The 27,275-nt window shown below is 42.1% G+C and overlaps 1 protein-coding gene across 1 annotated transcript in view; it reads left to right on the forward strand.

The window, feature by feature from the left end:
- Nucleotides 1-27,275, forward strand: part of CDH4 (cadherin 4) — a 462,344-nt gene that overhangs the window by 285,979 nt on the left and 149,090 nt on the right. The window contains exon 4 of the mRNA XM_049816532.1: nucleotides 12,895-13,071. Within this exon, the coding sequence (XP_049672489.1) occupies nucleotides 12,895-13,071 (177 nt within the window). The remainder of the gene's footprint in view (nucleotides 1-12,894; nucleotides 13,072-27,275) is intronic.

Raw genomic sequence — 27,275 nt, forward strand, 5'->3', positions numbered from 1 at the left:
CCCCTCCTCCCCAGCAAACACTTGAACATAAACTTTCTTCTGGTTCATACAAGTGATGTTTAGTAACTCTAGGAACTTTTTTTTGTTCAGTCTTGCAGGAAACCTGATAGCAATTCAATTAGAAAATGCAAATGAGGTCACATATTTCCCACAGGAGTGCCGAATTACCCCAGAGGAAACGGAGTGATATTCTAGCATAACAATAAATACTTAAGATAAAGTTTCTTGTACTGTTCTTGTCTGGCTGCTTGTTGTTGCAACTAAAAGTATCGGTCAGACCTGTGGGTATAATTTTGAAGGAAGAAGAGAAAGAAAAGAAAAGAAGTTTTTTATGAAATAGTATAAAGTCCTTATAGCTTGTGTCAGCATTTATGAAAGATAAACTTGAGTGGGATAATGCTCCATAAGAAACAAAGTAAAGCCAGGCTTTACTTATCTGGAATTAGCAGTGCAATGTCTCCTTTTCTAAGAGTGCATGCTATTCTTTCTAACAATTGGATATTGACTCAACTAAAAACCTAAAAATGAAGATTATGTTTGTGAACAGCGACATTGCTGAAGACTTCAGTTTTCAGAGCGTCTTCCGATTCTTAGTTGCAGAAACTCAAGTCTTCCTAAGTATGTGAACAGATACATAGCCATTTGTGCTTCACTTCCCACACTACTCTCTGTGTCCGTGGAGTCCGAGCTCCTCCTCGTCACTCCTCGCTAATCAACGTCCTCCACTCCCCGTGTTGGCTTGTCCCATCTGAAGTTCTGGCCCACTCTTTCATATTGATCTTTTCTTTATTTTTTCAGTGCTTGTATGTGTCTTAAGCGTGCTAAGGCACGTCTGGCAATTTTTTTTCTGTATTTGTTTATCTATTTTTCTGTAGTTCCCCCCTCATGAGTTAAAATCAGGATCATAGAAATACGGCATAGAAAGGAATTCACAGCAAAAGAGCTTGGAGATACAGGATATATTAAATACATGTAGGATGCCAGTAATCTGCTGCCAGTGACTTATTTTAGAAAAAAGAATATTGTTTTCTTTGAATCATGTTTATGTCAACCTAAGTTTCTCATTGTCTTAGCTTCTCAAATTCTGAGCATGGAAGTATGTAAATTTTTGCAATGTTAAATCACTGGGAATTGTGCAATTATAATCTTGCAAATATATGGGTATGCAGCTAGCGTTTAAAACACTGAGAACTACTGTCAGAAATCAATCCTCGCTTTAGCCCAGCTTGTGTTTTATTATGTCTCATCTTATTTTGGGCTTCTTTCATAACCCAGGTATCAGTCCACAGCCGTACAATATGAATGTGAAAATTTGATTCTTACAGCCAGAGGTTTTTTTTTATTTACAGCCTTTAAATAATCATCTCTGGCATTTTACCTGGCTGAGATTTTAAATTCCAGTACAGCCTTTTATTGCTGATCACAAATACAAAGGTTTCAGGGCAAGGAAAGGCTTATTCAGCACTGATCTTGTTTATGACCTCGGTTATTGCGCTCGCCAGGATGGTCTGCGCGAGGCCTGGGAGCAATGAAGATGTAGCCTTCCCTTGATGGAAGAAAAAGACAGCTTAAGTGGGAGTTGTGCTTCCAGTGCCCCTGGTCTTCCTGTTGCTCTCAAGTGGGTGAGCCTGGAAGAAATGGGAAAAAAAGAGCTGCTGTATTTGTTGCCTTTCCTTCCTTCCCCTGCGTTGGGATGAGATACTATCTATGGCATCAGGGTGATGGGGTCTGCCCCATCAAACTGTGTTATCCCTAGAGAGGGGCTGAAGAAATGAGACTGTATTTATCATCCTCCCTTTTTCTGGCCAGATTTACAGACATTTTGAGTACTGTGTTGTTACGCTGGTGCTGTCCTGTTTGACTGCCTCTGGGGGGGATCCAAGGCAGTAACCAAGTCCAGTAAAATGGCAGCCAGCATCATTTTTATTTCTGTATCCTCATCAGTGAAATAAAGCCTTGACTGATCACAGTCAGTGAGGGTAGATACAGAGATTTCTGTTTCCTTTAGGTAACTTGTAAGGCATTGTTTGGGGTTTTAACAAATCAGATCAGTGGAAAAGATGAAAAAGAGAATGACTAATAAATTAATATCATATAATTGTTACCAGTGAGACTGCTCATGTTAACTGTGGCAGTCTACTGAAGATGTGTCAGGTGACCTTGTCTGACCTCATGCTTAAGTGAATTTGAACATTTAGCATTTAATCCTCACATGAGATGAAAGTCATGTTTGTGAAAACATGTGAATTTACTTGGCCTGATTTTCAGGTGTGTTGAATCACACTGCCTTGCACTGAAGCCAAGATGAGATATGACATACAGGTGCTCATTGCCTTGGAAAATCAGCCCACTATGGGAAGTTTCCGAGTGCTGCACTTGCTGCATTTAGTTCTTAAATAGTCAGCATCTTACCAAGGGTCAGGCTCAAAGCTGTACTAGAAAGATCATCCGTAGGTGAAATTCACTCCAGGTCTTGTCTTCCTTCAAACAAAAAGAAGTCCTAAGGATTGAAGTGCCTGCACGGAAATAAGTTTTTTTCTGATAAAACAAAACCCTTGGACTGCTGCAGACTGCCTGCCTGTGATACGTGCCTTGCCCTTGCAAGATCAAAGCCTTTGACCTCCGGTTTCACATTCTTTGTTCTTAACTGCTGAAGTCTGACTGCCACTTCCAAAAAATATTTTGGACTGAGTTTCCTAAAAGAAACTTCATCGCTGTGGTAATCCTTTGACAGTTGCTTGTAAACATGAGTTTGAGTAAAGACAAAAATTGCTTCAGGCGGGCACGTCCATTAAAATAAATGGGGTTTTTTAGGGGCTGCGACTGTCCACCTGTCTTTTCTTTAGCCCAGTGAGCTAGGACAGCTTGGTAGTTACAAGCTCAGGGTGAAGAAGGGCTTCGGTTCCTCCAACCACTGGAGGCCAGGTCCTTGCTCGCTGGACGTGCTTCGTGGTAGCGCAACTGCATCCCGTTCTGCCCCCTCGGCACTGCCGGCCGGAGGAGCGAGGAGAAGCAGCCAGGGCGCGGGTGTCCAGCGTGGCAGGGTGGGCTGAGCGGGCTGTCGTTACCGCCAGCGAGGAGTGGGAGTTCAAACACTGTCTCCATCCAGCAAAGCATTTAAACACACACTTAGATTTCATCATGCAAATGGAGATAAACTGAATGCGTTCGCTTGTTCAGATTTAAGCATTTGCTTCGGTGCACTCAAGAATTGGGGAACAAAAGAAGAACAGCCTTTTCTGAAGAGCCTCTTGAAATAACCAAAGGATAACTTGAAAGGGCAAACTCGCATGCTAGCACTGGGGAGAAGTACCAGAATGAATTACTTTGCTTTGTGCTAAAGTAGCAGCGGTGCTTGTGATCTCTTAAATCTCTTGTGATCTTTTTACTTGCAAACATCATGAAGAGAAGGAGTATTGTTACATTTAATTCATTATGATGATTTTAATTCATGTATCTTTTGAACCTCGTGGCTTTAGAACAATAAAATGGGATTAAAATTTTTCACAGGCTTCTTGAGGGGTAAATTTGCTCCTGCTTCTTTCTGTGATGAAGAGCAATTGTAGTAGGCGGAGTTCTAGAAGCAAAAGAAATGTGGTTTGGAACAATTTTTCTAATTATTTGTTAGAAGTTTTCTCTGGGTGGAAGAACTCGGCTTGCTAGCCCAGATATTTCATATGTTTTTCTTGACAAGATACGTGCAGAATGAGAGAGGTAAGATGAAGCTGCAATAGCGGTTTTTACTGTATAGTATATGACAAGATCTACTGCCTTTATTCCTGTCCTATAGGTATCTGTACAGGTAACAAGTATGTAGTATTCTGTAATTTAATAGCCATGCTCTTGAAAAGTACTTGTAGTTCTGAAGCCATTGTGTATGGCTTCTTCCAATTATGAGAATGACATTAACTTGAAGGTAGAAGTGTCTTTTTGTAAACACTAGAAGGTAGAGTACAACAGTAATTTAGATGTTTCTTAAACAATCCTACCTAAGAAGCTCTGCAAGATTAGATCTTACAAAGGGAATGTGAAAAGGTCAAGTTGATGTGGGGAGCTTTACAAGGAAACAGCCTCATCAGAACTTTTCACGTTGGGATAAGATGTTCAAGCCTTAAAATGAGAAAGAAAAGTACATCAAGAGCTGTGCTTTGTGGATGATGTCATCTTCTTCTGTTCATTGAAGGCTCTTGCAATATTCAGAGCCTGACAATGACAAGAAGAGTATCACAGGTGCTTGAAATCTGTGGGAACCATAAAAGATTCCGCCAAAGGCAGATGGGTTTCTTATGTACCTGCTTTGGTACATGAGTATTCCAGACAATGGAAGAGGAAGAGCATCATTTGAAATCTCGAAAGCAGTGCGCAGTCCAGGAGATGCCTCTAATCATCAGTGCGGTGTGGTACCACAGAATAAGTTTCAACACAGCTCTGCCTCTCCACCCCAGCTGAAGCTTCCCTCACCTTAGGGATACCTTTCACATTTCGTGTCTGCTCAGTAATGAATGGGAGTGTGGGTTGCCTGCAGGTGTCCTTATTCTGCTAGTGCAAAAGTAAAGCATACTGAAGTGTTCTGGTGACTTAACAGATTTCAGCTTAAAACTGGTAATTTACCAAATGTTTAGACAAAGAGGAGGCGTGGGTGAGTTCAGGTGATTTCTGAATTTCAGTTAAATTGTACTGGCAAATCAACATCATCTGTTACCTGGGGGTCACCTGGTTAGCAGCCACCTGAAACACCATGTTCTGCAGTCTGCGTCTACAAGGTCCTTATCTGGGCCACTAGCCTTGTTAGGTTTTCTGATCAAAGAGAATAAATTGTCTTTATTTTTTGAAATAAGAGTCTTCTATGGCAACCTTGCGGGTTATGCCCAGAGCTAGTGGGTGTCTCTTTTCTCTGGAGTCCAGACTTAGCTTAGCATTTAATTACAGTTGCCCACTCAGGGCCCTGCTACATCCTTTGTAAAGAAAGGATCTTCTCCTGCCTGACTTAGAAGCCAGAGTGTTGTGTTCTCCCTATTTAAAAATTCCCTGGTTTTTCCTGTTACTCTTCTTCAGCTTTTTTGTTGCTCTGCAGCCCTACAACACTAAGGAACATTTTGATTCCTCAGTCACACTGATCACATTTTATTAGTTACCTCAGATAAAATTTTCCAAAGCCTGCAAAGCCAGCCAGATACCTAACAACCTTAAATTTGCATGCATGCCTCATTTTTCAGCTATCAAGGAACAGTGCACATACAGGCAGTTGCTCAGCTTTGACACAGACTGCTTGGGAGAGAGGGGCATTTGGCATGGCTGATGCATGTGTGTGCATTTTACGTGGCTCATTCTCCTCCTCGGGGGGCAGTAACTCTGTTAGATTTTAGTCAAACTTTTTCTTCCCTGTCAGCTGATGTGTTCTGGAAGCTCATGCACTTGCCAAATCTGACAATTTTTCTTACTAATTGACTCTAATGTGAACTGCTCTATGCAGCCCCACTGCTAGCTGATAAAAAAAAAAGTAATGAATTTTTGCTTAACTAGCTGATTTAATTAAAATGTTTTATACTGTAATTGTATGGTTTCTATAAATGGAGAGGTAATTTTGTTTAATGAGTTCCTAACCAAACATAACATTCCTGACTGTATGTAGCCAGATTTGATAAAGGTCACAAACACTGAGATTCCACTGTTTGCTTTTGTAAGTCGTGATGATCAAACAGCTTGATTTGGCACTTGAAATATCATGTCAGGATTGGTTCCCTCTATTCCTGTTTATACCAGAAGTTATTAGTATAGTTTTAGGAGCAGAGGGGGTTCTTCTCTGTATCTGAACACTGTTCATTATCTTTAAAGTGGAAGTCTACTGCCAAAATCACGTCTCATTGTCAATTAGTGGCTTCTCTGCAAACACATTAATTTAATGCCCTTGCTGAAGAACTGTGCACATTGGAACATCTTGCTGCTAAAACACTAGTTTTCAGAGCACTTTGACACAAATCATTCATGAATAGCAATTTATGCCATGATGGTAATGGGACGTGACATGAAGCTATCTTTGATTAAATTTACCACAGCTTACAACTATTAGTAAATAGAGCTAATATAGATAGTCATAACAGATTTCTAGAAGGTGGATAAGGAGAAAAACAGATTAGGGATTCCTTGCCTATGTAGTTCCTAAAGAATACCTTCACATAGAATGACTGCAGTAAATGGAAGTCTAAAATAAAAAGCCTGATCTTCTTAAAACTACTTTTTTTTCCTGTCTCCAACTTTGGCGAATTCAGCAATGACCTAAATAAAAAAGAATCAATTACCCTAAAATAAATAAATTTGCTGTTTGTTCTGCAACCCTTTCATTATACTGTATGAGAACACAAAATGAAATATCTCTCTCTGCTAAAAGATCAAAAACTGGGGAAATGGTGCATTTTGGGAAAAAAGGGCTCATTCGTCCTCCACTGCCATCCCTGATGCCAGCAAAATGTTGTCTCCTTAGAACAGAATTCATGCAAATGTTTATTTTGCAGTGCTCTCATGTTCCCTTTGTTGAAGAACTAAGCTATATTTTCATTGTCTTATTTTCTGTTTGGTAAATATCATTTTCTCCTGTCCTTTCCGCAGCTACCATGGAAACAAGCAAAAATGCTTCAGATTAAATATTTTTAAATAGATTTTTTTTTCCTTGGTAGAAAATGGTACCAGTTTTCAAAATGTGTATTGATATAGGAGATGAAGAGAAGTGTTTGAGCAATGGACTAAAGGTGGCTTTGTATCCTGTTGTATTGATAAAAATATATTAAAAACACGTTGCCTCAGTTAAACCCTAGGAGTAACACTAGAAACAGAGCAAGTCAGGTATTATTTCTTTCCTGAAAAATGTCTAATGCGAAGTGGTAAAGATCCTATGAAAATCATAAGACTGGCATATAAATAAAAGACAGGTTAAATCATAAATAATTTTGATACTTGGGAAATAAAAGCCTTATTACCTCTCCTCCAATTGCAGGTACTTTTTATTCCAAGTGCAAGAATACTATATTTTAGTGCTGAATCTTGAGCATTTCGTTTTGCAGGTTGAGCCCTATAAAATTAATAATCTCCAACAAACATACCCTAAGACACACTGTTATTTATATGCAGAGAATGGTGGCTTATTTACCCAAACATTAGAGTGATCCAAAATGTTCAGCTAAGCAGGAACACAAAATATGATATTATATTATGTAAATGGGTTTGTGATACGCTCTGCTGGATAATAACTTCCAGATGTCTCTGTAGCCAGAGGCTGACGGATATCAAAGGCAGGTTGGCTGGGAGGAGAGACGTGCCAGCTGGCGAGACTGGCTACTGCTAAGTGTAGCGGAAGGTGAAAGCTGGTATTTCTTCACACTCACTGGTTTTATTTGTGGACTGGTGAAAAGTCAGTGGCTCGCAGCCTCCTTTTCACAAGCAGGATAGGGCTCGAGGGGCTATAGGGATCCCACGTATCCTGTTCTTTCAGTGAATTATTCTTCGACCTCTTTTGTGAGTAGGGGTTGAGTTTAGTCTGAGTCTCCCAACAAATGAAAGGCTGACAAGCCACGGATTAACCACTGGCAGGAGCTTATAGACTACCTAGATGGCTATTCTGACTTAGCTTTTATTGCCAGCGCTAAATGCAGGCAAGTAAACTCCCTGAGCTCTCAACGCCATGGCGTAAATGGAGTTAGTTGGAGAACTATACAACCTTACCAGTTTGGAGTAAGGTTTCCTTTGGTTTTAAAGTCTTACAGTCCCTAGGAGTTCAGCTACATGTTCAAGAAAGCTGTACACCTTCTGTGGAGCAACCTTTGAAAAGAAAGATCTTTGGACAAGCCTTATAGGTGAGACTGTGCCTCCTTCAACCTCGCATTGCTTTCTGAGAGCTTGACCCATCATCTCAGTGAAAGGTTTCTAGTTGATGTAGTATGTTTTTAAGTGACTTTGATAGCCCCCAAAACCCCCAAAGAGTGGCAAGGGGAATCGTAGGGTAGATTCTGCCACGCTGTACTGCAGTTAATCCTCAGCTCATCAGTGTGACTTCCAGGTCAAACTCAGGGAGGAGGGTGTCCGAGAGACACCTCCCCTGTCCTACAACTGTTCACCACAAGATTGTAGGTGCACTTTTCAGAGAAAGAAGGTTTTTATTAGGAGAAGATGCAACGGCTGCATTATAATTTGCCCACATTGGCGTTATGCATTCGTATGTCTCAGTTATGGGCCACAAGCCTGTTGAAAGAGACACTGGACAACTCGGAGCAAAGCATTGATCCCAGATTTGCAGAATGTAGGCTTTAAATACTCCAGCTAGCATAGCATGCTTTGCATCACTTCATTAGCAAGCTCTAAAAAATTCTGCCCTAATACGAACACTAAGGCATTAGATCATACTGAATCCAAATTCATAACAAATTTAGATCCCAGCATGGTCTTTTCTCCTGTTGTTTTTCTTCATCGCACACTTTGTAATCACTTTTTCTCCTTGAAGTTGAAGGTTTTAATCTGGTCTGGTTCAGCTGTATTTCTCCAGCTTATCAACATCCTAAAGTAATAGACAGGCATAATTACTGAATTATCTGACTATTTTATGTCCCTATTTAAATGTCTGTGTATTGCCAAAGACCACGCTTACATGTTCCACGTTTGGTGTTTGATCCTGGTGTAACAAATTATAAACATCACCGAGTAGTTTTCAGAATGGAGAGTGGATTTAATTTTCCACTGGGCACGTGTTTCATGGACTGGCTTCTGTGTTTTGCTGCAAACGCCCATCATCCTTTCAGCATACTTAAGACGGTGATGGCACCTCACAAAAGCAACGGGAGGGAAACCACCCTAAAGCAGTAGCATTAGAGGTGCTTGATTTGATTGTGAGGACTATGGACAGATTGTGTTCTGATGACACTACAAAAGGTAGAGGAATATTTTATCTTTTGAAAATGTCTGCCTGAAATTCTCGAAAGCATATGGCCAGTAAGGCCATGAGAGAAAGAGCAGTTGTTCTCTCGGTGAAAACTGTTACTCAGCAAAAACAGAATTGGAAACTGTATTTTATAATTAACTTAATTTGGTGTCACATTCTGCTTTCGAGTTGAACTGTAGATCCTTGCAAACTTGAAAGTACAGGAGAGTTTTCTGGGGCTCACAGTTAGTCATTGCTGTTATTCCAGAGATGTTCCTGGATGTTTCAGTCAGGGATCTGAATAGTTCTGGCATTTGTACCCACCAGACTTTGTTACTGCATTTGTCTCACAGCTTTTAAACAGCAGAAAACATGTACAACGTATTTAAACAACACCAGAGAAATTAAGGTCATGAGAATGCATTGTCAACAAATGAAGATAAAAAAGAGCTGTTGTTCAAAAAAAAAAAAATTGTTGTTGCAAGACGCTTTTGAAATTCTACATACCAAATTCAGAGTCATGTTGATGATTTATTCTAATGTAGGAAAACATCATCAAGAGTGACAAGCAAGCTAGTCACTGTCTAGTCACCTGCCAGCAAATATTTCATAAAGACTAAAAAGGCTGGTACTGCCTTGCTGAGCTGACACTAATTATTTCAGTATACATGGAGCTTTGGGATTCGTGTTAATTCTCAAGTCTGTCTTTAGTTCAGACTCATTCCACTGTGTAAACTCAGCAGAGCACAAATTATTTGACCACCCTTTCATAATCTGTCCCTACGCTCACTTGCCAATTATATATAAACTGATCCAAATACCTGCTCTCAAAGGATCGCCATTTGGGAATCTCAAGCCAATTAAAAAAAAAGGGGGGATATCCACTTTTCTGTAGCTCATGTCTGGTAGTCCTATTTCATGTTGACATTCATTTCTGGGTATCTTCTTTAGATAACATTGTTTTCATCAGTGTTCAGAAAAGATACCTTTCTGGTGACAAAACCCTTTTTAGATGGAAAGTCTATCAGCTGTAGCATATTGCATCCCATAGGAAGGATGAGCTCAACAGTACCTACCAATATCCTGAATATCCCTAGAAAGTCTTCTCTCACTGCCACATCATCATTCTGTTTCTTTAGTCATTACACACTTAAGTGAGTATTTTTAGAACAACATCTAAATATTGAACAGTGGTGTAGTGATCCTGCAGCAGCTTAGTGATGACGCTTGTTGAAGGTGTATAAAACAGCATTCAGGCAAACACAAAACAGCAGTCACCTTGGTGGCATGAGTTAGTGAGAGAGGATTTGAGAAAAGTGCCTCTGTGTGTGACTGAAAAAGACTGTATTTGTTCTGTGAAAATTCAGCTCTGGAGCTGGCTCATTTTTAAGGTTTGCAGTAAAAATAGCTGCATTTTTGCACAAATGCTTCCAACCATTGCAGCCAGTGGACGTCTGCCCTCCCCAGGTAACACAGATCGGAGCCACGATCAAGCTGTGAGAATGGCCTCCTTGCTGCTGTGCCCAGCTCTCGGCATCCAAAAGGTCCACGCAGCTTTGGAGCCACCACTCGGTTCCACATACCATTTAGTTTTCATATATTATATAATTTTGAGGTGACTGCCGGCTTCGTTGCACTTTCATATCAAGAATTAAAATGTGCTAATAGATGGATTTATAAACTATAAACCCCGAAGCAATGATTCCCACTGAAATCAGTGCCTACAGGTAACTGCTTGCAAATGTTTGTAGGATGTTTGAGTTTGTACGTTTGGAGTAAGACAAAAAGTGAGCGTGGCTTAAAATTGCAGGAGCCTCAGAAAATACTTTGATGGTTTTTCCTACAGTGTTCTTGGGTTTTGGGGCATTGGTTTTTGGCTGGGGGGTTCTTGAGAAAAATAGCTGAAAACTGTAAAATTCAGAGAATAATATCCCCACTGGATCTCACCTCAAGTGAAGAGAATGTGGTTTGCAACCGTTCTGATTTACAAAAATGTAAACATTTTCTGATGGGAGTGCAGGTCACCATATGGTAAAAAAAGCTTGTCTTTGTTAGTTACCTCTTCTGCAGGCTTTCCAGAAGTAATGCCTGGAATCCTAGAAGGCCACAGAGTGTTTAAGTATTGGGGCTGGCTAACTTCTGAAGAGCCTCTCCAAATCTACATTTCATTGATTCGTCATTCTATAAGGCAGAAATTTTCTAATAATGAACTGGACTCTTTAAGTCCAAACCACGGTCCCACCATTTCCATTTTTATGCCACAGCGTTTTAATGTTTCCAACACCAAAGTGTGCCACAGGCAGAGTTTTGGGGTTGTGTGACGGGGTTTTGGTAGCAGGTAAGGGGCAGCAGGGCCGGATCCTGTGAGAAGCTGCTAGAAGCTTCCACGGCTCCAAGTGGGACCCACCTCTGGCCTAGGCCAAGCCCATCAGCGACGGTGGTAGCGCCTCTGGGAGAACAGATTTAAGAGGGGAAACCTGCAGCGGAGAGGGGAGTGGGATGTGAGAGAAACCCCTCTGCAGATTCCGAGGTCGGTGAAGGAGGAGGAGGAGGAGGTGTGCCGGAGGAGGGGATGCCCCTGCAGCCCTTGGTGAGGCGGCAGGCTGTCCCCCCCCAGCCCATGGAGGGGAGCGGGGGAGCAGATGCCCACCTGCAGCTCGGGGACAGAGGAGCCCACGCCGGAGCAGTTGGATGCCTCTCAAGATGGCCGGGACTCTGTGGGAAAGCCCACGCTGGAGCAGTCTGTGCCTGAAGGACTGCAGCCCGCGGAAAGGACCCACGCTGGAGCAGTTTGTGAGGGACTGCAGCCCGTGGGAAGGACTCACATTGGAGAAGGTCGCGGAGGACTGTCTCCCGTGGGAGGGACCCCACGCTGGAGCAGGGGAAGAGTGAGGAGGAAGGAGCGGCAGAGACAGCGTCTGATGGACTGACCCCAACCCCCATTCCCTGTCCCCCTGCGCCACTGGGGGAGGAGGGAGAGAAAATTGGGAGTGGAGTTGAGCTGGGAAGGAGTCGGGGGGAAGTGTTTTAAGATTTGGCTTTACTTCTCATTATCCTGGTATGATTTCATTGGTAACAAATCAAATTGATTCTGGGTTTTTTTTTCCCCAAGCCGAGTCTGTTTTTTCCCCGTGGCCATAACTGGTGAGTGATCCCTCCCTGTCCTTGTGTCAGCCCAGGAGCTTTTCTTTCTCTTTTCTGCTCCCCATCCCACCGGGGAGGAGGAGTGAGCGAGTGACCTCGTGGTGCTTTGTTGCCAGCTGGGCTTAAACCACAACGGCAGAATCCATGGTTTAAAAAAAATCACGAAGAAGAACTCAGAGGCACCCGAAATAATGAAAACTGTTTACTAACTAGTATGTGTTACACTTCCCAGGCTGTGTGGGGAGATGTGTATTTGGGATTTGTGTTCAAAACCCCACTCTTATAAAAAGGTCATTCCTCACGAAGCACTAAGAAGTTGAACTAATTCACCTTTGCAGACATGGAGCTGACTCTCCCCCTGCTTGTGGTTTGTTTGGTTTGGCAGGATACGTCTGCAGAACCACAGACTGCAGGTTACTGTAACCCTGCTAATGCCAAGGAGCAGGGTAACTCTGTACTATAAAACTCGACCCATGACATAGGCTGTAAAGGAGTTCTCTCCCTTTTTTTGTGTTCTGGTAGGTTACATTTGTTAGAAATTTGCAGAAACTTCTTTACTCCAATGTGTTGCTAAATCTCCCTGCAGCTGGTATAATGAAGACGATATATTCTGGGAGGCATCTTGATTTGAGAGTGACAGCTCCATATATTTGTGAAAATGAAGTGGTAGCAGAGTTGCCAGTAAAGCATACTGTGTCTTTGTGATGCAGAAATATATCATGTTAATAACAATAATTTTCACAGTTACATGTGACCATTTGCACGCAGGGAAGCGCCGCTGTTGGGAGAAGTCCTAAGAAGTGAGAAAGAAGCTAACTGGTTTTGCTTTCTTGTTTCCAAAACAGCCGAAAGGAAGGAAGACCGTGCCCGGAGAACTGGCGCAGCAGCAAAGCGACACGCTGCTCCCATGGCGCCAGCATCAGAGCGCTAATGGCCTGCGGCGGCAAAAGCGAGACTGGGTCATCCCACCAATCAATGTGCCGGAAAACTCCAGAGGACCCTTTCCGCAGCAGCTGGTTCGGGTAAGTTAAAAAAAGAAACAGAAATAATAATAATGGTAATCTTGCAGTGGGTCTAGTGAAGCGGTAGGTGTGGTCCAAGCTCACGGCCATGGGAAGTCTGGCTCAAAGCACAGGCTCTCTGCTTTTCCTTCCTCATGCAAGAAAAGTTGCCTTTTACACGCTGCTAAAACGCATCTTTTCCAAAGCAACTTGCCCCAGTTTTCCCTCCCCCAGCTGAACGACAGCCTAATCGCCTCCTTCCAGCCAGTCCCTCAAGAGACGCTGGCGTTGCTGCCAAGATGGCACTTTGCCCACGCTCTCATCCAGAAAACGGCTGCAGGTGTAAAGCTGGGCTTGGTGACACCCAGCGACGAGGGGGTGCTGCATCCTTCCCTTCCTTCGCAGAGCCGGAGTACAGATGCGTGGCGGGGCTCAAGGAGGTTGGCTGCCTGCCGCCGCTGCAGATGGATCCCTCATCCTCTGTATGTTGCTAGTTTCTTTCTTTACAAGGTTGATCTCTGAGATCAAGTTTACCCATGTGGTTTTCTGTGATGATTATTGGATGACAGGAAAAGTAAAAGAAGGGAAAAGGGGCCTTTGACAGACACATTTGGTTGCTTATTGCTGGTGGTAAGCGTTAGCAAAATACAAATACGTGTCGCTATTCCTCTTGTGGGTGCTGGTTTCAGGTTTTGGAGCAGTAGAAAGATTAGCTGTAAAAAAGAATTCCCTGGCAGACTTTTTCAGCTCTTCTTTTGGAAGAAAATGGTGACAATTATAAAATTTCAGAACTTATTTTGAGCAACAGTGGTGTGTCATTGGCATCCCTTCTCAGGAAGTTCACCTAGTCATCTTGAAACAGTGCCTGGATTCAAATGAGTTGTCATCATTACCTGTTTCACACTGATTAGCTGATACTCTTCTGCACAACCCATGTCTCGAGGAAGAAAGGAGCTTGCTGAGTCCTTTAGAAGTTCAGGTGGACTTTGAAGTGACTCATGCAATGACTGAAGGTGCATGTTTCCAATTCAACAAGGTTTGGGTAAACTTGAATCGTTGGTGTAATTTCTCTGTGCAATTAGGGAAGTACGACAAGGAATAAAAAAGTAGCAGGTGGCAAATATTTTTATGTCTGTCCTGGAAAAACAGGGAGGGAAGCCAAGGAGTCTTTGTGTGGTCAGCAGTGCTGGGTATGGAGTGACCCATTAACGTGTAGCCCTACTAAGCTGAAGAAATGTCTGAAGAGGAGAATAACCTGCTGTGTCAAAAATATCTTCCTAAATCAGATTAATAATTTAGATTAATTCCTGAATTCCTGTGAAAAATAAGTGAAGTACTTGCAAAATGAACTTACGCCCTGTCCCACTCCCTGCTGATTTCTTTAGAGCTTTGACTAGACAGTGAGAGGACTTGATTTATAAGGACTGAAATCTCTGTGGCACTTTTTCCCCCACAGCCTGGAGATGAAACAGAAGGACTCAAGAATGCAAAACTCCAGTATTAATGAAAGTGACAAATAATAAATTTTATATAGGTACAGAAGAATTGATATTCATCACTTAAACTACCAGTAACCTTGGAAAGATAACCTAGCTGATGGAAACACAGAGCTCAGTGATACATTCCATTGCAGATTTTCAGTGATATATTCCATTGCAGTTTTTAAATACAGATGCTAGAGGAAATGCTGAAAATGAAGTAAAAAATGGGGTGGGAAAGAAAGAAATGGCTTACAAAGGGCTGCTTTCCTTTTCACCTGACATACAGAAAGTATTGTAGTGACGGGGAAGATTGTACAAAGAGCGCAACGTGATTAAGCGTGAGACCCCTGATGTTTCAGGCTTGGGTTGAGTTTCTGCTCTTCTGCAGCATCTGGCCCATTTGCTGGCCCCTGAATGTGAAGCTTAGGTGATTCCTAGCAGGAGTTACAGCTTCCCCTGTTAGGCTTTGCTCTTTAATTATCCAGAATAGGACAAATCAACGTCTTCAAAGACCAGCACTATCTGATTATTTCCATCCATATAATCTTCAGATTGCCCCGGAGCATTCTGCTGTCTCCTAGATCTAGGTAACAGTTTTGATCTGATATCTCATGCTTTTGCTCACTGGGCACTGAATATTTTTGTGTCCATCTGCTCACAAACTGGAGCTAGAAGTGCACATGGGAAGTTACAGCTCAGATCCCATTTGTACAGAAAGAAGCCTGTCACAGTTTTCTCTGCTACTTTATATAAAGTGTTCAAACCTAACGCTAGTTCCTGGACACTGAACTTTTTTTGGTCCAGAGAGCTTACGTTTTATAGGTGTAACTAATGGAAACCAGTCCCTCCATTATGCTATCTTTGGTTCTGGTTACCTCCAAGGAGAGGAGGGGACGGCATGAAAAATCTGAATATAAAAAAACCAAAAAGCCCTGCCAGAAGTACATTTTCATAGTACCACTTGCTGTTTGCGTTTTTATAGGTCAGACTAATTTGAAATGCATAGGCAAATCTTTCGGGTTCCCTCCTACTCCTGCTTCCTATTGTGAAGGTAAAAATTCCATTTTATGGAAGTTGATTAGTTACTTGTCAGTATTTTTAGCAAGGCTGTGCCTGAATGAAGTTTAAATCATAGCAAAGGTGAATGCAGCTTGATGGGAGCCACATACCTCGAAATGCAGCCCTATCTGGTTCAGCTGAGATCAACTGTAATTCTCTGCTCATTAAACCATTTCATTCTGATAAAATACATTAAATGAAAAAGTTTTTAGAAAAAAAGAAAAAAGGAAGACATCACAACATTATCCCTGCCAAAAAACCCCTGTTAATTACAGGGGGTTTTCTTTCAAAGGAACATCCGTGTCTGTTCATATACATCAACCACACTAACTAGGAAATGTATTTCAGAAAAATACTATGTAAAAAAATAATAATAGGAATTTCTGATTAGCTTTGGCTGCTGAAAAGATTTACTTATTCTTCAAAAGCGTTTAAATAAACATCTGACATATAAGCTAAAAATAATTTTTATTGGTATAAAAAATGTTTTGCAAATTTTAGTTTTGTCTTTGAGCTCAGAAAAGTTATCAAATTTTATTGATATACGCTTATTTATTTTGCAAACATTTATGAAAATCTTGGGTTTAATTTCCTTGTGCTTCACTTCCACCTTTGTATTAGGAATAATATTTTACATGCTGTGAAATATTTTACTGTAGTGAGGATAATTTCATTACTAATTGTCAGGTACTCTCATTATTATAACTATGAGGTCCATAAAAATGCCTATTAAAAATACAAAAACAATATGATATCCCCCTCCTTCTCCAAGCAAATGACTCATGCAGGCACACTGATCAACTAAGATAATATATTAGTTGCACCCTTGCTGAGTACCATCTATTTTCTCACCGACTCATCCTTTTTAGCTACATGTGTAACTAATTCTTAATTATCTATTTTCTAATTATCTATTAGCTAATCTTGTATTTCATCCTCTTTTGAACTTCAAAAAGTATCTCAGTTTTGGATCCACGTGCAAGTCTCTAGCTTCTTCTAATAGGAACCTTGAGTCAGTTTTCAAGGCTGAAGTCTTGGCCCGTCTCACTGGGCTGCATGAAAATCATTCATTTAAAAGACCGACGGCCTTGTGCAGGGCCAGCCTTTGGTCATGGCATGCTGAGATAGCGGGCTCCTCCATCAACGACTGCAGCCATAGTCACCTTTGTGAACGCTCCAAACTTCCAACTTCATCTCCAGGACCTTTCTAGAGCTCTTAGGAGCCACCTGTCTCTAACTTCATCTGCATAGACCCTAATTTTTCCAGTTTGCTTTTATTAAACTCGGAACTGAAAAATGTGGTATTTGCCCATTAGATCTCCTAGGATAAAATAAACAACTTATTCATTCTCATTACACCAGCATGAAAATCCACTGAGGATGACCGAGACAGGATCTTGGTGCTCTTACAAACTGCCTTGATTGCGTGCTACAGGCACAGCATGCTCTCTCATATCCGAGCGCTGGTAATCTCAGCCACAAGAATACTAGAAATAATCTAATGTGTATAACAGGGAATAAGAGGGAAGAATGCCTTTTATGTAAATTTAATCAGAAAGTCCTGAAGTGGTTTGGAAAGTTGGCAGAATATAATATAATATACCTGAAGACTCTTGCGTTGCTTCTTAGCAGAGGTGTGGTTGATTGGTTGGGTTTTGTGCAGCACCGTGCATGTTAATGGAGCAGAGGGCTCTTCTCAGCGCACTGGAAAACCCCGCAGTGGACTCCTGGGTGGCTTTAGCACATGTTAAGCTGTATGGTGAAATGGGATACTTAATATGAAAAGAGTTGATAGCACACTCAAGAACTCCACAGCCTATCTGTGTGCCGTAGCCCACCCTGGCACAGGAAATCGGTGTAGTGAGAGAGTTCTCCAAAAGTCTAAAAATCCCCGTGTTGGAGATACACATGAGGTATACTGAGCTGCAAAATCCCTGCCGGCTTGGACCATGGGCCCTCAATATTGCCATTTCCTTTGCTCATCATGGCTATTTCAGCAAGCACCTTTGCACTGTTTTAAATAGTTTTATTGTAGGAAATCCCTCATGCCTCCTCTATCAACCACATTGCTTACTGCTGTGAAATTGGCAGTTCAGAATCCATTAACTCCCAGCTGCAAGACAGATGGCATCTGTCTGTGGTGAGAGAAGGTTTGTTGAGAAAAGGCCTTGCAAATGCTTCCCAAAGGACATCAGACCTTACTTTTCCTGAGAGACGCAGACAGCCTTGATTACAAATAGGCCTAGATCTTCCTTGTTCTTCACTGGAACAGGTGTTTCTTTTGCCTTACCAACCACAGAAAAAAAAGAAAAAAAAAAAGAAAAAAAAAAGAAAAAATTTTGCTAGTTCTGGCTTTCAGTACGTCTTGTCTTTGGTACCCCTGGGAGCATCACCAGCTGAAATTCAGAAATTAGGCGATTTAGTCTTTATTGTGACAGCCAGACAGAGATAAGAAGGAGCAAGCCCAGAGGGTGGAGAGGAAATGGCACATTGTGCATGTTGTGTTGCTCTGGAGAGGCACAGCCTTTCTCTGAAAGCTGGTGAAAAGATGTAGATTGCAACAGCTCTTGGCTCTTGACTGTGATTTCACGCCACAAACCAACCTGACACCAAAGAGAGAAAGATTAGCAGGAAAGTGATTCATTAAGCATTTGTGTTGCCACAGTCTTGGCTCTGGTATTGCTCTGTCCTCTGTGTGTGTGTTACCAAACCAGGACTTGGCAAACTTGGAATGAAGGGAGAAAGGGAAGATGACACATTGCTACTTTCTTGACACGTCCATCTGGAATTTCTTATAAACATGCCGTTTAAAGCAGGTGCTTAAACATATACCACACTATATATATATATATATATTCCTCAAACTACATTCCTTTGTTTGCATTCTCCCTGGCATATGAAGATGTCATTCTTAATCTCCAGCGTTTCTCAGAAATAGAAGGCCAGATCCTGAATGTAAATTCATGCATCTCTGCCAAAGCTGGTGGGGCTCCACCAGCGTATACCATTTGGGAATCTAGGTCGAAGCAAGCAGATGCCCAGTGCTTTATGGGCTTTACATGCACGCGCACATACAGCATTATGGATTGAAAAGTGCAGCTACAGCATAAATGCTTCATTTGAAATTCTCTTACAACAGCATTCAGGCCTATACTGTAATTATACATATTGTATTTCCTTGTATTCAGACCCATGGGGAATTTATATTGTCCTTGCTAAAGCCAGAGGGACTGAAGGAAAGCAGTCATTTAATGATTCAGCTGTCTTGGGCTCTATGATTTAATCAATCATATGAAAGAAATTTTTAGATTCTTTGTGTTTAGAGTTCTCTTGTCTGAGCAGAAAATGTTCCCTTTTTGAATTGCTTTAATAGCTGTATTTATGCAGCTGAAAGTTCCTTAAGAAATGAAAGTAAAATCAAATTGCTGAGAATGCCTAGATAATTTATCGGAGAATATTCAATTAGAATATATTAATATTTTAGATTTCCATCATTAATTTAATATTCAGAGATTTAATTTAGTCGTTGAATTGCTGTAGTGCCATGCGTGGGTAGATTGTTAGGCTGAGTGCTTAAAACACCTGCCACAAATGGGTGAATCTCACTTCGATTCCCAGGAGCACAAATGCCTTTCTACTGACATAAGTCTTGCAGCAAAAACTCAGACACTAAATCTCGCCTGTGCTCTGCATTTTTCCATAATTGCAGAATGGAATAATACAATCTTCTAGCAGAAATAAAAGCAAGGGCCTTGTTTAGTTATGCATTCAGATCCAAACTGAGGGGTGATTTGGTGCTTTGCGGTTCTGAGTTTGTCGGTGCATTACTGAGGAATTTCATTTTGCCAGCCCGGCCTCGTTACTTGCTCAAGGAGAACCATCGTAAGTGAGGTTGGGACTTTAAGGTCATTGACACTTTGCAGACAAATATCAAGGACTCCCATTGCCCAGTTCAGCTAAAAATACTGCCCTTGAGATTTTGCCATTTTCTGGGATGCTTTGGGAATAGTAACACGAGTGGGAAAAAGCTCCACTAAATAATAAAAAAACACTAAATTATAAAATGTCATGTGATTTGGAAGTGATACATTTCCATCAAATATAGTTCCAGTTGCACAAAAAGAAATGGAACCAATTTTTAATTTCCCACACAACGTAAAAACTGAGATTTGCAGAAGCCATTAGCAGCAATGAGACTGCTCCCACTCTGATTGGGAAGTATCAGCATGAAATTTTGGAAGTCTCAAAATTCATTGATAATATTTCTGATTTGCTTTAGGTTTAAGCAGAATCTCAGGGGTTGATTGTTTATAGTATGGGTTAAAGCCAGGTCGGGGTCCAGGTGCCATCATTACAGGATCACTGTTTGTGCTTGGCACTTGCTGTCTTACAATGTACATCTACATACGTGGAAGATTACCTACTGTTGGTACAAATCCTGGTCAGATTTGTGTTAATACAGATATGTAGAGTCTTTGCTTAGGTATTTTTCTGTACAGGATCTGATCTTTTAAATCTGTTTGCATAAGTGAGGATTGTCTTTCTTTCACAAATAAGAAACCGAGGCAGAAAAGATGAGTGCCTTTGTTCAAGACCACAGAGCTGTTGCCATGGCCATGAGCAGCACTCTCTGGTTATTGGCATCTGGGTCTGTCCTTGGGTTATTTAAAGAATCTCATAATGGACTCTGGTTTTATCAAGTATTCAGAAATCTTTTGTTGGTAGTTACATTCAGTCACTTCGCATTTCGTGTCTTGAGTTCAGCTGCTACATCTGTGCGTCGGGTCTGCTAATGTACCGGCTTGATTTTACAGTGATTCAAAGGTGCTTGTCCGCTACGATCCAGGGACTAAGCAGCAGCTCCCTTTCTCTGCTGGCTCTCGTTGATTCCTCCACCACCACCCCCATCCAGCCCTTACCTTTTAGCTCCTGCTCCCAGTTCACCTCGGAAGCAGGAAATGTGGGAAGCACAGAAGGATAAGTACCCCTTGCCTTGAACTGTTGTACCAGGCGTACTGCAAAATAGTTCATCAATCACTCCAAAGAGTATTTAGCTGTAATACCCCATTGCACATATTGCAACATATCATTACATCCCCATCCTCTCCAGAAAGTGAGATAACTGTAATAGCCGCTCAGTACGGCTGTCATTATGTGTAGAGGCAACGACAGGAAGGCATAGTCAGAGCTAATGTACACAGCTCATGAAAGCTATTGAAAATCTGTAAAGACAGAGTGTACACAAAAACAGTGGGTTAATTTGCTAAGAAAAAAGCTTTGGTTTTGCTCATGCCTTTTCCAAAGAAAAATAGTAATAATGAAAAAAGCTGAGAGGCGAACAAAGAACTTGCAATCTGCCTCTTTGCTGCAGTAGTTCATTATTTAACACTCATCACCCACATTAGTAATAGGTTACTGTGGGACTTGGCTTCCTTGATGAGTTGAAATGGAGTCCCAAAGACATAGTGGCGCTGTGTGGGTGTGAGTTTGGATTTGCAGAATGATGGTGCAGATATAACCTTGACAGCTAGGCTGTTGCTGAAATTCACTGTATCAGGCTGGAATGAGATAGGAAGCAAAAAAACCCATCCACGCTTTTTCTTTCCTTACTATTGCATATGTCTTGCTAGTCTGCACTGCTGAAGAATTAAATTCAGCACCCTGGAATTTCGGATGTCAGCTTTTAAGATTTTAGAGAATTTACTCTTGGGCTAATTTTAAGCTTTCACTGCTGCAGTTAATTGTTTTATTTATAACTGCTGAGATTTTCAGTGATAAAGGTATCACCATCTAAATCCTCTCTCAGCTGTCTCTAATGCAGACTGATGAGAGGTGTAAGCCATGGTTAGAGGATGGGGCAGCAGAGAGTGGATGTGCAGCAGCTGGCCACAGTTTCATTAAAGGCCCCTTTTCTTTGCAATTTGTTCTTTCCCATAGCTCTTACCATATTTTTAATAATTACCATGTTTTTAATAACATTCATATTTGTTGCTAATTTCCTTAATTTAAAGGACATTTTCCTCCTATCTGAACAGTTAGACAACTTAAAAACAAACAAACAAAACCTTGGATTATATTAAGGGAAGCATTTTGCCCAAGGCAGTTTGGGTATCTGCAGATGGTACTGAACATTTTGGCCCTTGTTCAGCAGAGATTTTAAGTATGTGCCTAAATTTGAGCCTTTAAGTAGCTCTAGTGGCTTCTCTGAGTCTATTCAGTGACTGGAAACTAAGGACGCGAATAGTGCCTTACTGAATTAAGACCAAGCACTCAGCATTATGCAGTACCAACCTCTTTGGCCATGCTTACAGTTTCTCTTAGATTCCTGATTTTATTTGCATTTCTCTGCATGTACTGCAGGTGTAGAGACCACATTTCCAGATGTACACACACCTCCAAGCCTTTGCATATGTCATGCAAGCATATTCCTTTTTTTCCTAACAGACACCAAGCCAGAAGCCTGCCCTGAGCAGCCAGCCAGTAGACCTGGGTTTCCTATTTTTGGCACTAGATAAAGAGACCTGAATTTCTTTTCCCTCCATGAACCAAGAGAAACTCCTGCATCCCCTAACAGCCCCTGCAGCAGCTGGGCAGGGTGAGCTCACCCTTTGAGAGGGACAGGGGTTTGGCCACAGGTGCTGGAGGTTTCATCTTCCTCTCCGTGGAGAAATGAGGTGTGTTTGACTGCAGCTGACCCTGACTGTGGGTACTCTGTGGAAAAAGCCTCTAGGAAGAGCAGGGGCTGTTTATGCTTCATTAAGGATGAGGGAGATGTGCTGGTAAAGGACTTTAAGGTGAGTGGCTTTTGAGAGCATGGTGCAGGGCTCAGCTAGAAGCAGCTGGAGGGGAAAGCAAAGGAAGCTGCTCTGACCAAAGCTCAAGTGTCCTGTGTAAAAGAGCAAGCTAGCAAAAGAGTGAAAATGAGGATTTGGTGTGGCTTGTGGCGTTATTTCATATCGACAGAGGGCTGCTGAGTGTGCACCCAGCCTCACCCAGCCCTGGTGAGCCCCTGCGCTGCGTGGGGTTGTGCTTTATTGCTGATCTGTTCCTGGACGTCGACAGGCAAGCGGGGAGGTAGCATCTGGGGTATGAGGACTCGGCATAGGCTATTTTTCCAGTAAGATGATGTTTTAGAAAACTTTCATGTAACATGTATAAGGAGTCTCTTCCGTGCCTTGGGTCTGTGCATGGTTCTGGGATATGTATGTAGAGATGCATATATATGAGAGAGGGAGCTGGAAAAAAAGTCATGCAGAGTATTCAGCTGTGTCATAACAGACCACCTGGGTGTGCCCTCCCCTTGTAAGGCTTTACGTGAGTAATTCCACCCTGGGGATTGGGGTTTTGGAGACCAGGACTAAGCTTCTATGGCTCAAGTTATAAACCCCTAAAACCAAAAGTTTCTGGTGGAAATATTAAGAGACCCTTAAATGCTGTAGTGCTGGCAGGTGTCTCTGGGACAGTTCACCTTCCCAACTCCTTTCTTTCACTCGTGATCTCTGCTTGTTTTAATCAAAACATTACATGACCCGAGGAGGTTTTTGTGTCTGTGCTTGGGTTTATAGCCCTTTCAGGCTGTTTTGCAGTTGGCTTACTCGTTTGACTTGTGCTTTAAGGCTTTGTGAGCTATAACATTTATTTAAACAAAGAAGCTAGTTTTATTGTTGTAAAAAGTGGGGCAGTTTAAGGAAGGAGAAAGGCCATGCGGGCTTGTTTCTATCCAAAACATGAAAGGCACACGTTGTGTTGTGAAAAGATTGGACACAGAGCCTGTGGTTTGGCCCTTTAGAGGAACTGGCAATCCGTGGTCCTCCCACAGCCCCCACTGCTAATGAAACTCCTTTGGGGGAAGAGGTAGAGCTGTGGTGCCCCATTACTACGGGACTACAAAAAATTCAGTGGAAATGATCGATTTGCTGCATTTCCAAGTCACCATGGAAAGTGTGGCAGCTAAAAGCAGTGTTTCTGACCACCCTGTAAGCTATTCGGAGTTATTTCTGAAGTAACATCACTGGAAGGAAGCATATTAGTAGAGAGAGGGAAAGAAATTAAGATTAAGGATCTGCACTAAAAAGTGTTGCTAGTTAATCCACAGCCCTCTGAAGGGATTTCTGTGAGTGAGTTGGAAAACAAAAATTAATGTTTGGCCAGCTTACATTTTCAGTGGTGTGGTTTGCAGTGAAGTGATGACACAGTTTACTTACCAGTAAATGGCATTCAACTGCATCTAACAAAAAGAGATTAGAGGAGAAGAATCAGACATTATCAGAGCGTAAATCTTTTATGGAAGATTATAGCAGTTATTTATTATTTGAAAGCAAAGAATTGAGAAGCAAGGTGACAGTTTTCTTTCAGTGATGGGAAATGCACCCTCTAATGTCTCCACGGAAAAAGAAAGTGCTGCACCAAAGCATTCACATTCAGCTTGATGGCAAAACCACTGTTCGTTAGCATCTGTTTTTGCAGGGAAACTCCTGTTAAGAGAGGAATTTAAATATCGGAGGAAGCATTTCCAACAACTGTCTGGGTTTACCGAATATTCTTCAGACAGTGTTATCTTTATGGCGCAGATTTTTGTATGCTAAAGGAAAAGGCAATTCAACATTTATGAAACAGCTGCTGTGTCTTTTGAGCACCTAAGGGACAGAATGACACAACATACATGTATTTCTGAAGTCGTTAAAAGAAAAAAAACTTTGTTATCCTTTTGAACAATAACGCATGGTCTCTGCAAGTATTAAAATGTTTTCTTAAAATTTTTTAATTAGACATGAATACAAAATTTAACATTCAGGTATAACATGCTATTAGGAAATCAGCTCTTTTTTCTTCTCTCTTTGTATCCATCCAGTTGTTAAATGTTCCTCTCCCTCCCCCCCCCCCTTTTTTTACCCTCTTGTTCTTAATGAGACTTCCTTCTTCTCCCCATGACTCTTTATGTAAGCAACCTTAGCTCTTGATTAATCAGTAATTAGAGAAGGAGTCATACTGATTTCAAGTCTCTAGTATCATACTCTCCAGCTGAAATTCAAAACTAAAATCTAAAGGAAAGCCATAATGTCAATATTATGCTATGTCTAATCATATGATGACAAAATCACATCAGAGTCAGACCAGGCAATATCTATTTATACGGGCGCAAATCTGTCCTGCTTGATATCGGGTGTAACATAATCATCATTCTCTCCCACGGCTGCTTTCCGCACACATTCCCTGTTATTGCCTGCCTTTGTCATGATCAGCATTCAGTATTTCGCCTTAAAGTTTACTACGCCCTCTGTCATCTTATCTGACACGTACTGTTTCACTTCACTTCATGTTTGCTGAGCAGTTAGGGCCTAATTCAAAGTTTAATGAGCCCTCATTAACCTCCGTGAGCTTTGGATCAATCCCTTGTAGTCTAATACGGTAATAATGCCAGGGTATTATGGAGTTAAAAGCTACCATACAGTGGTCTGAGGATAAAGTCACTGCGGGCATGCAGCTTAATGGGGTATTAATTGGATAGAGGGTATTCATAAGTACTGAGCACTGAGTCTGTATATTGTTGAAAGAAGAGACTAAGTGCTGAATGGTATGGTCTTAAAGTAAGGAAAACTTGAGTTTCCCTTCGCATTGGTCTTTATAACCGTGCATCAGGCATTTGTGGAGTTAATGCAGATTGGGAAGAGTTTTCTGACCCAGGTTAATGGGTGCTGTCACTCACAATTCATCTTCTCTCTTGTAATCCTGTTCTGAAGTTCTGCCTGCTTTGGCTCGATCAAAATTGTTCTTCAAGAAACAAAGTATTCGCAAAAAGGTGGTAGCATTGGAAGGGATTCATCAAAGGGAGCTGCTAATTACACACAACAGCTTTTTCATTTCCTTTTTTCTTCTCTGCGATAAGGTGCTTTCAACACATCATTTAAAGTAACCTAAAATGTTGTGTTGTCTGAGCTCTTGATGCCGGTAAGGCTGCCGTAAGCGAGCCATTGAGGCTGGCTACCTATTTCTATGGACTGCTTGTAATACTCCCTTGAGGCTGTGCTGATAGAACACCTATGCCAAGGCATGTCATAGCAGCTCATATTAAATATTTTATTCTGTTTTCTCCTTTTTACCCTGTCCAGATTTTTAAAAATCCTTAATTCTCAGAGATGCTGTATTTCTCAAGAGCCACAAGCGGGAGCTGCTGGAGCCAGGGGCAGGCGAAGGCTGCGTGTAGTGGGGCTGCGCACGGCTCTGCTCTCCAGACCCCTTCTGCTGCAGCCTTCCCGTAATTTGTTTTGTGTCCCATTCCCATCACCCCTCTGGAACCTGACCAGGGCTCGACATCCAGCCGACCCGAGCAGCGGCAGAGCTTGCCTCTGCCTGCAAACACCGCGAAAGCTCAGCCTGCCTGACTTCAGTCACAGCACTTACCTGCATTGCCCAGATTACCTGTCTCCAAGACGGGGGTAAGAGTGCCGCCGTGCCTTGCAGGGGATTTGTGAAGACAAACACGTTTCTGTATTTCTTTGTGTCGGGAGCAGCGCAGTGATGGAAGCTACATCTCTACCTCAGGCGGTGTGCGGGGGAGGGTCGGGCACAGTGAAGAATTAATCCTTGTTGATTTAGGTTCCCTTATGGGCCGATGGGAGTTAGATACCTGGGTGCCTTAGCAAATCCTGCCTCATGCCCAGATGTCTTTAAAGTGTGGATCTTTATAGCTTAGGACCGTTTTCCATTCTTTCTCTGCTGTGTCAGGAGATAGGCCCTTAGGATAAAGAAAAACAGAAAGTGGGAATGGCCCTCCTTGACTTTTTATGCTGTTTCAGAAATTTAAAGTTAAAAGCCCTTGAAAGAAAGAGCATAGCAGTGTGGGAATATCTGCAGGGGAGGAGTGAACCTCGATTTGAGGCTGCGGAGCCATTCCAATGCCCTCCCAGTAACACAGAAAAAGGGAGACCACGGGCTCAGACACAGACCTCTGAGTAGTAACGACACGTGTGGACAGGGATAACCCCCGGCTCGTCCTCAAACCTGCTTGGGCCTGATGGAGAGAACAAAATCTCTCAGCAAAGCCAGTGGAAGTGACCAAACCAGTCCGCACGGACGTGCAAAGAGCAGCAGTGCGAGGAGGGATTGCTGTCGGTGCTCTCTACCCCAGGAACGCTGGGTCCCATCTTCACACCGGTCTGACTTCAGCAGACTTGGCGCTGGTTTTCACAGCTCCGTGGCAGGGGCACTAGGCTGCTGCCGCCTGTTGTTAGCTGTTGCCACGTATGCAGCTGTGGAGGGGTTTGATATTTTGACATCGTCTTTTCATCAGGGAAGGAGGACTGATTCCTTTCACTTATTTATCCTAGATATTCTCTGTGCTTCTGGCTTTTTTTAAAGAGTTATTCCTTTCCTTCTGTGAAGCCACAGATGTAACAACTCTTGTCTTCCCCCATGCAGCCAAGTGCTTTTCCCTTTAGGCTGGTGACAAGTCACTTTTTCTCCATATAGCTAAGAAAAAAAGAACAATCACATATGTAACCATTATAGAAATGTTTTTCTGGAAACTCCCAATACATGCTAGCTCCAGAAGACATGTCCCAGTTCTGTTTTATTTTTAAGCAAAAGGCTGCGTAGTAGTTGTCTCTGTACTGCCTGTGCCAGCCTACAGCTTTCAGCACCAGTTCTTGCCTATCCTAACTCCATATGTGAACAAGGCTTGAACAT

This window comes from Accipiter gentilis, chromosome 14, assembly GCF_929443795.1.
Source record: "Accipiter gentilis chromosome 14, bAccGen1.1, whole genome shotgun sequence".
Taxonomy (NCBI): domain Eukaryota; kingdom Metazoa; phylum Chordata; class Aves; order Accipitriformes; family Accipitridae; genus Astur; species Astur gentilis.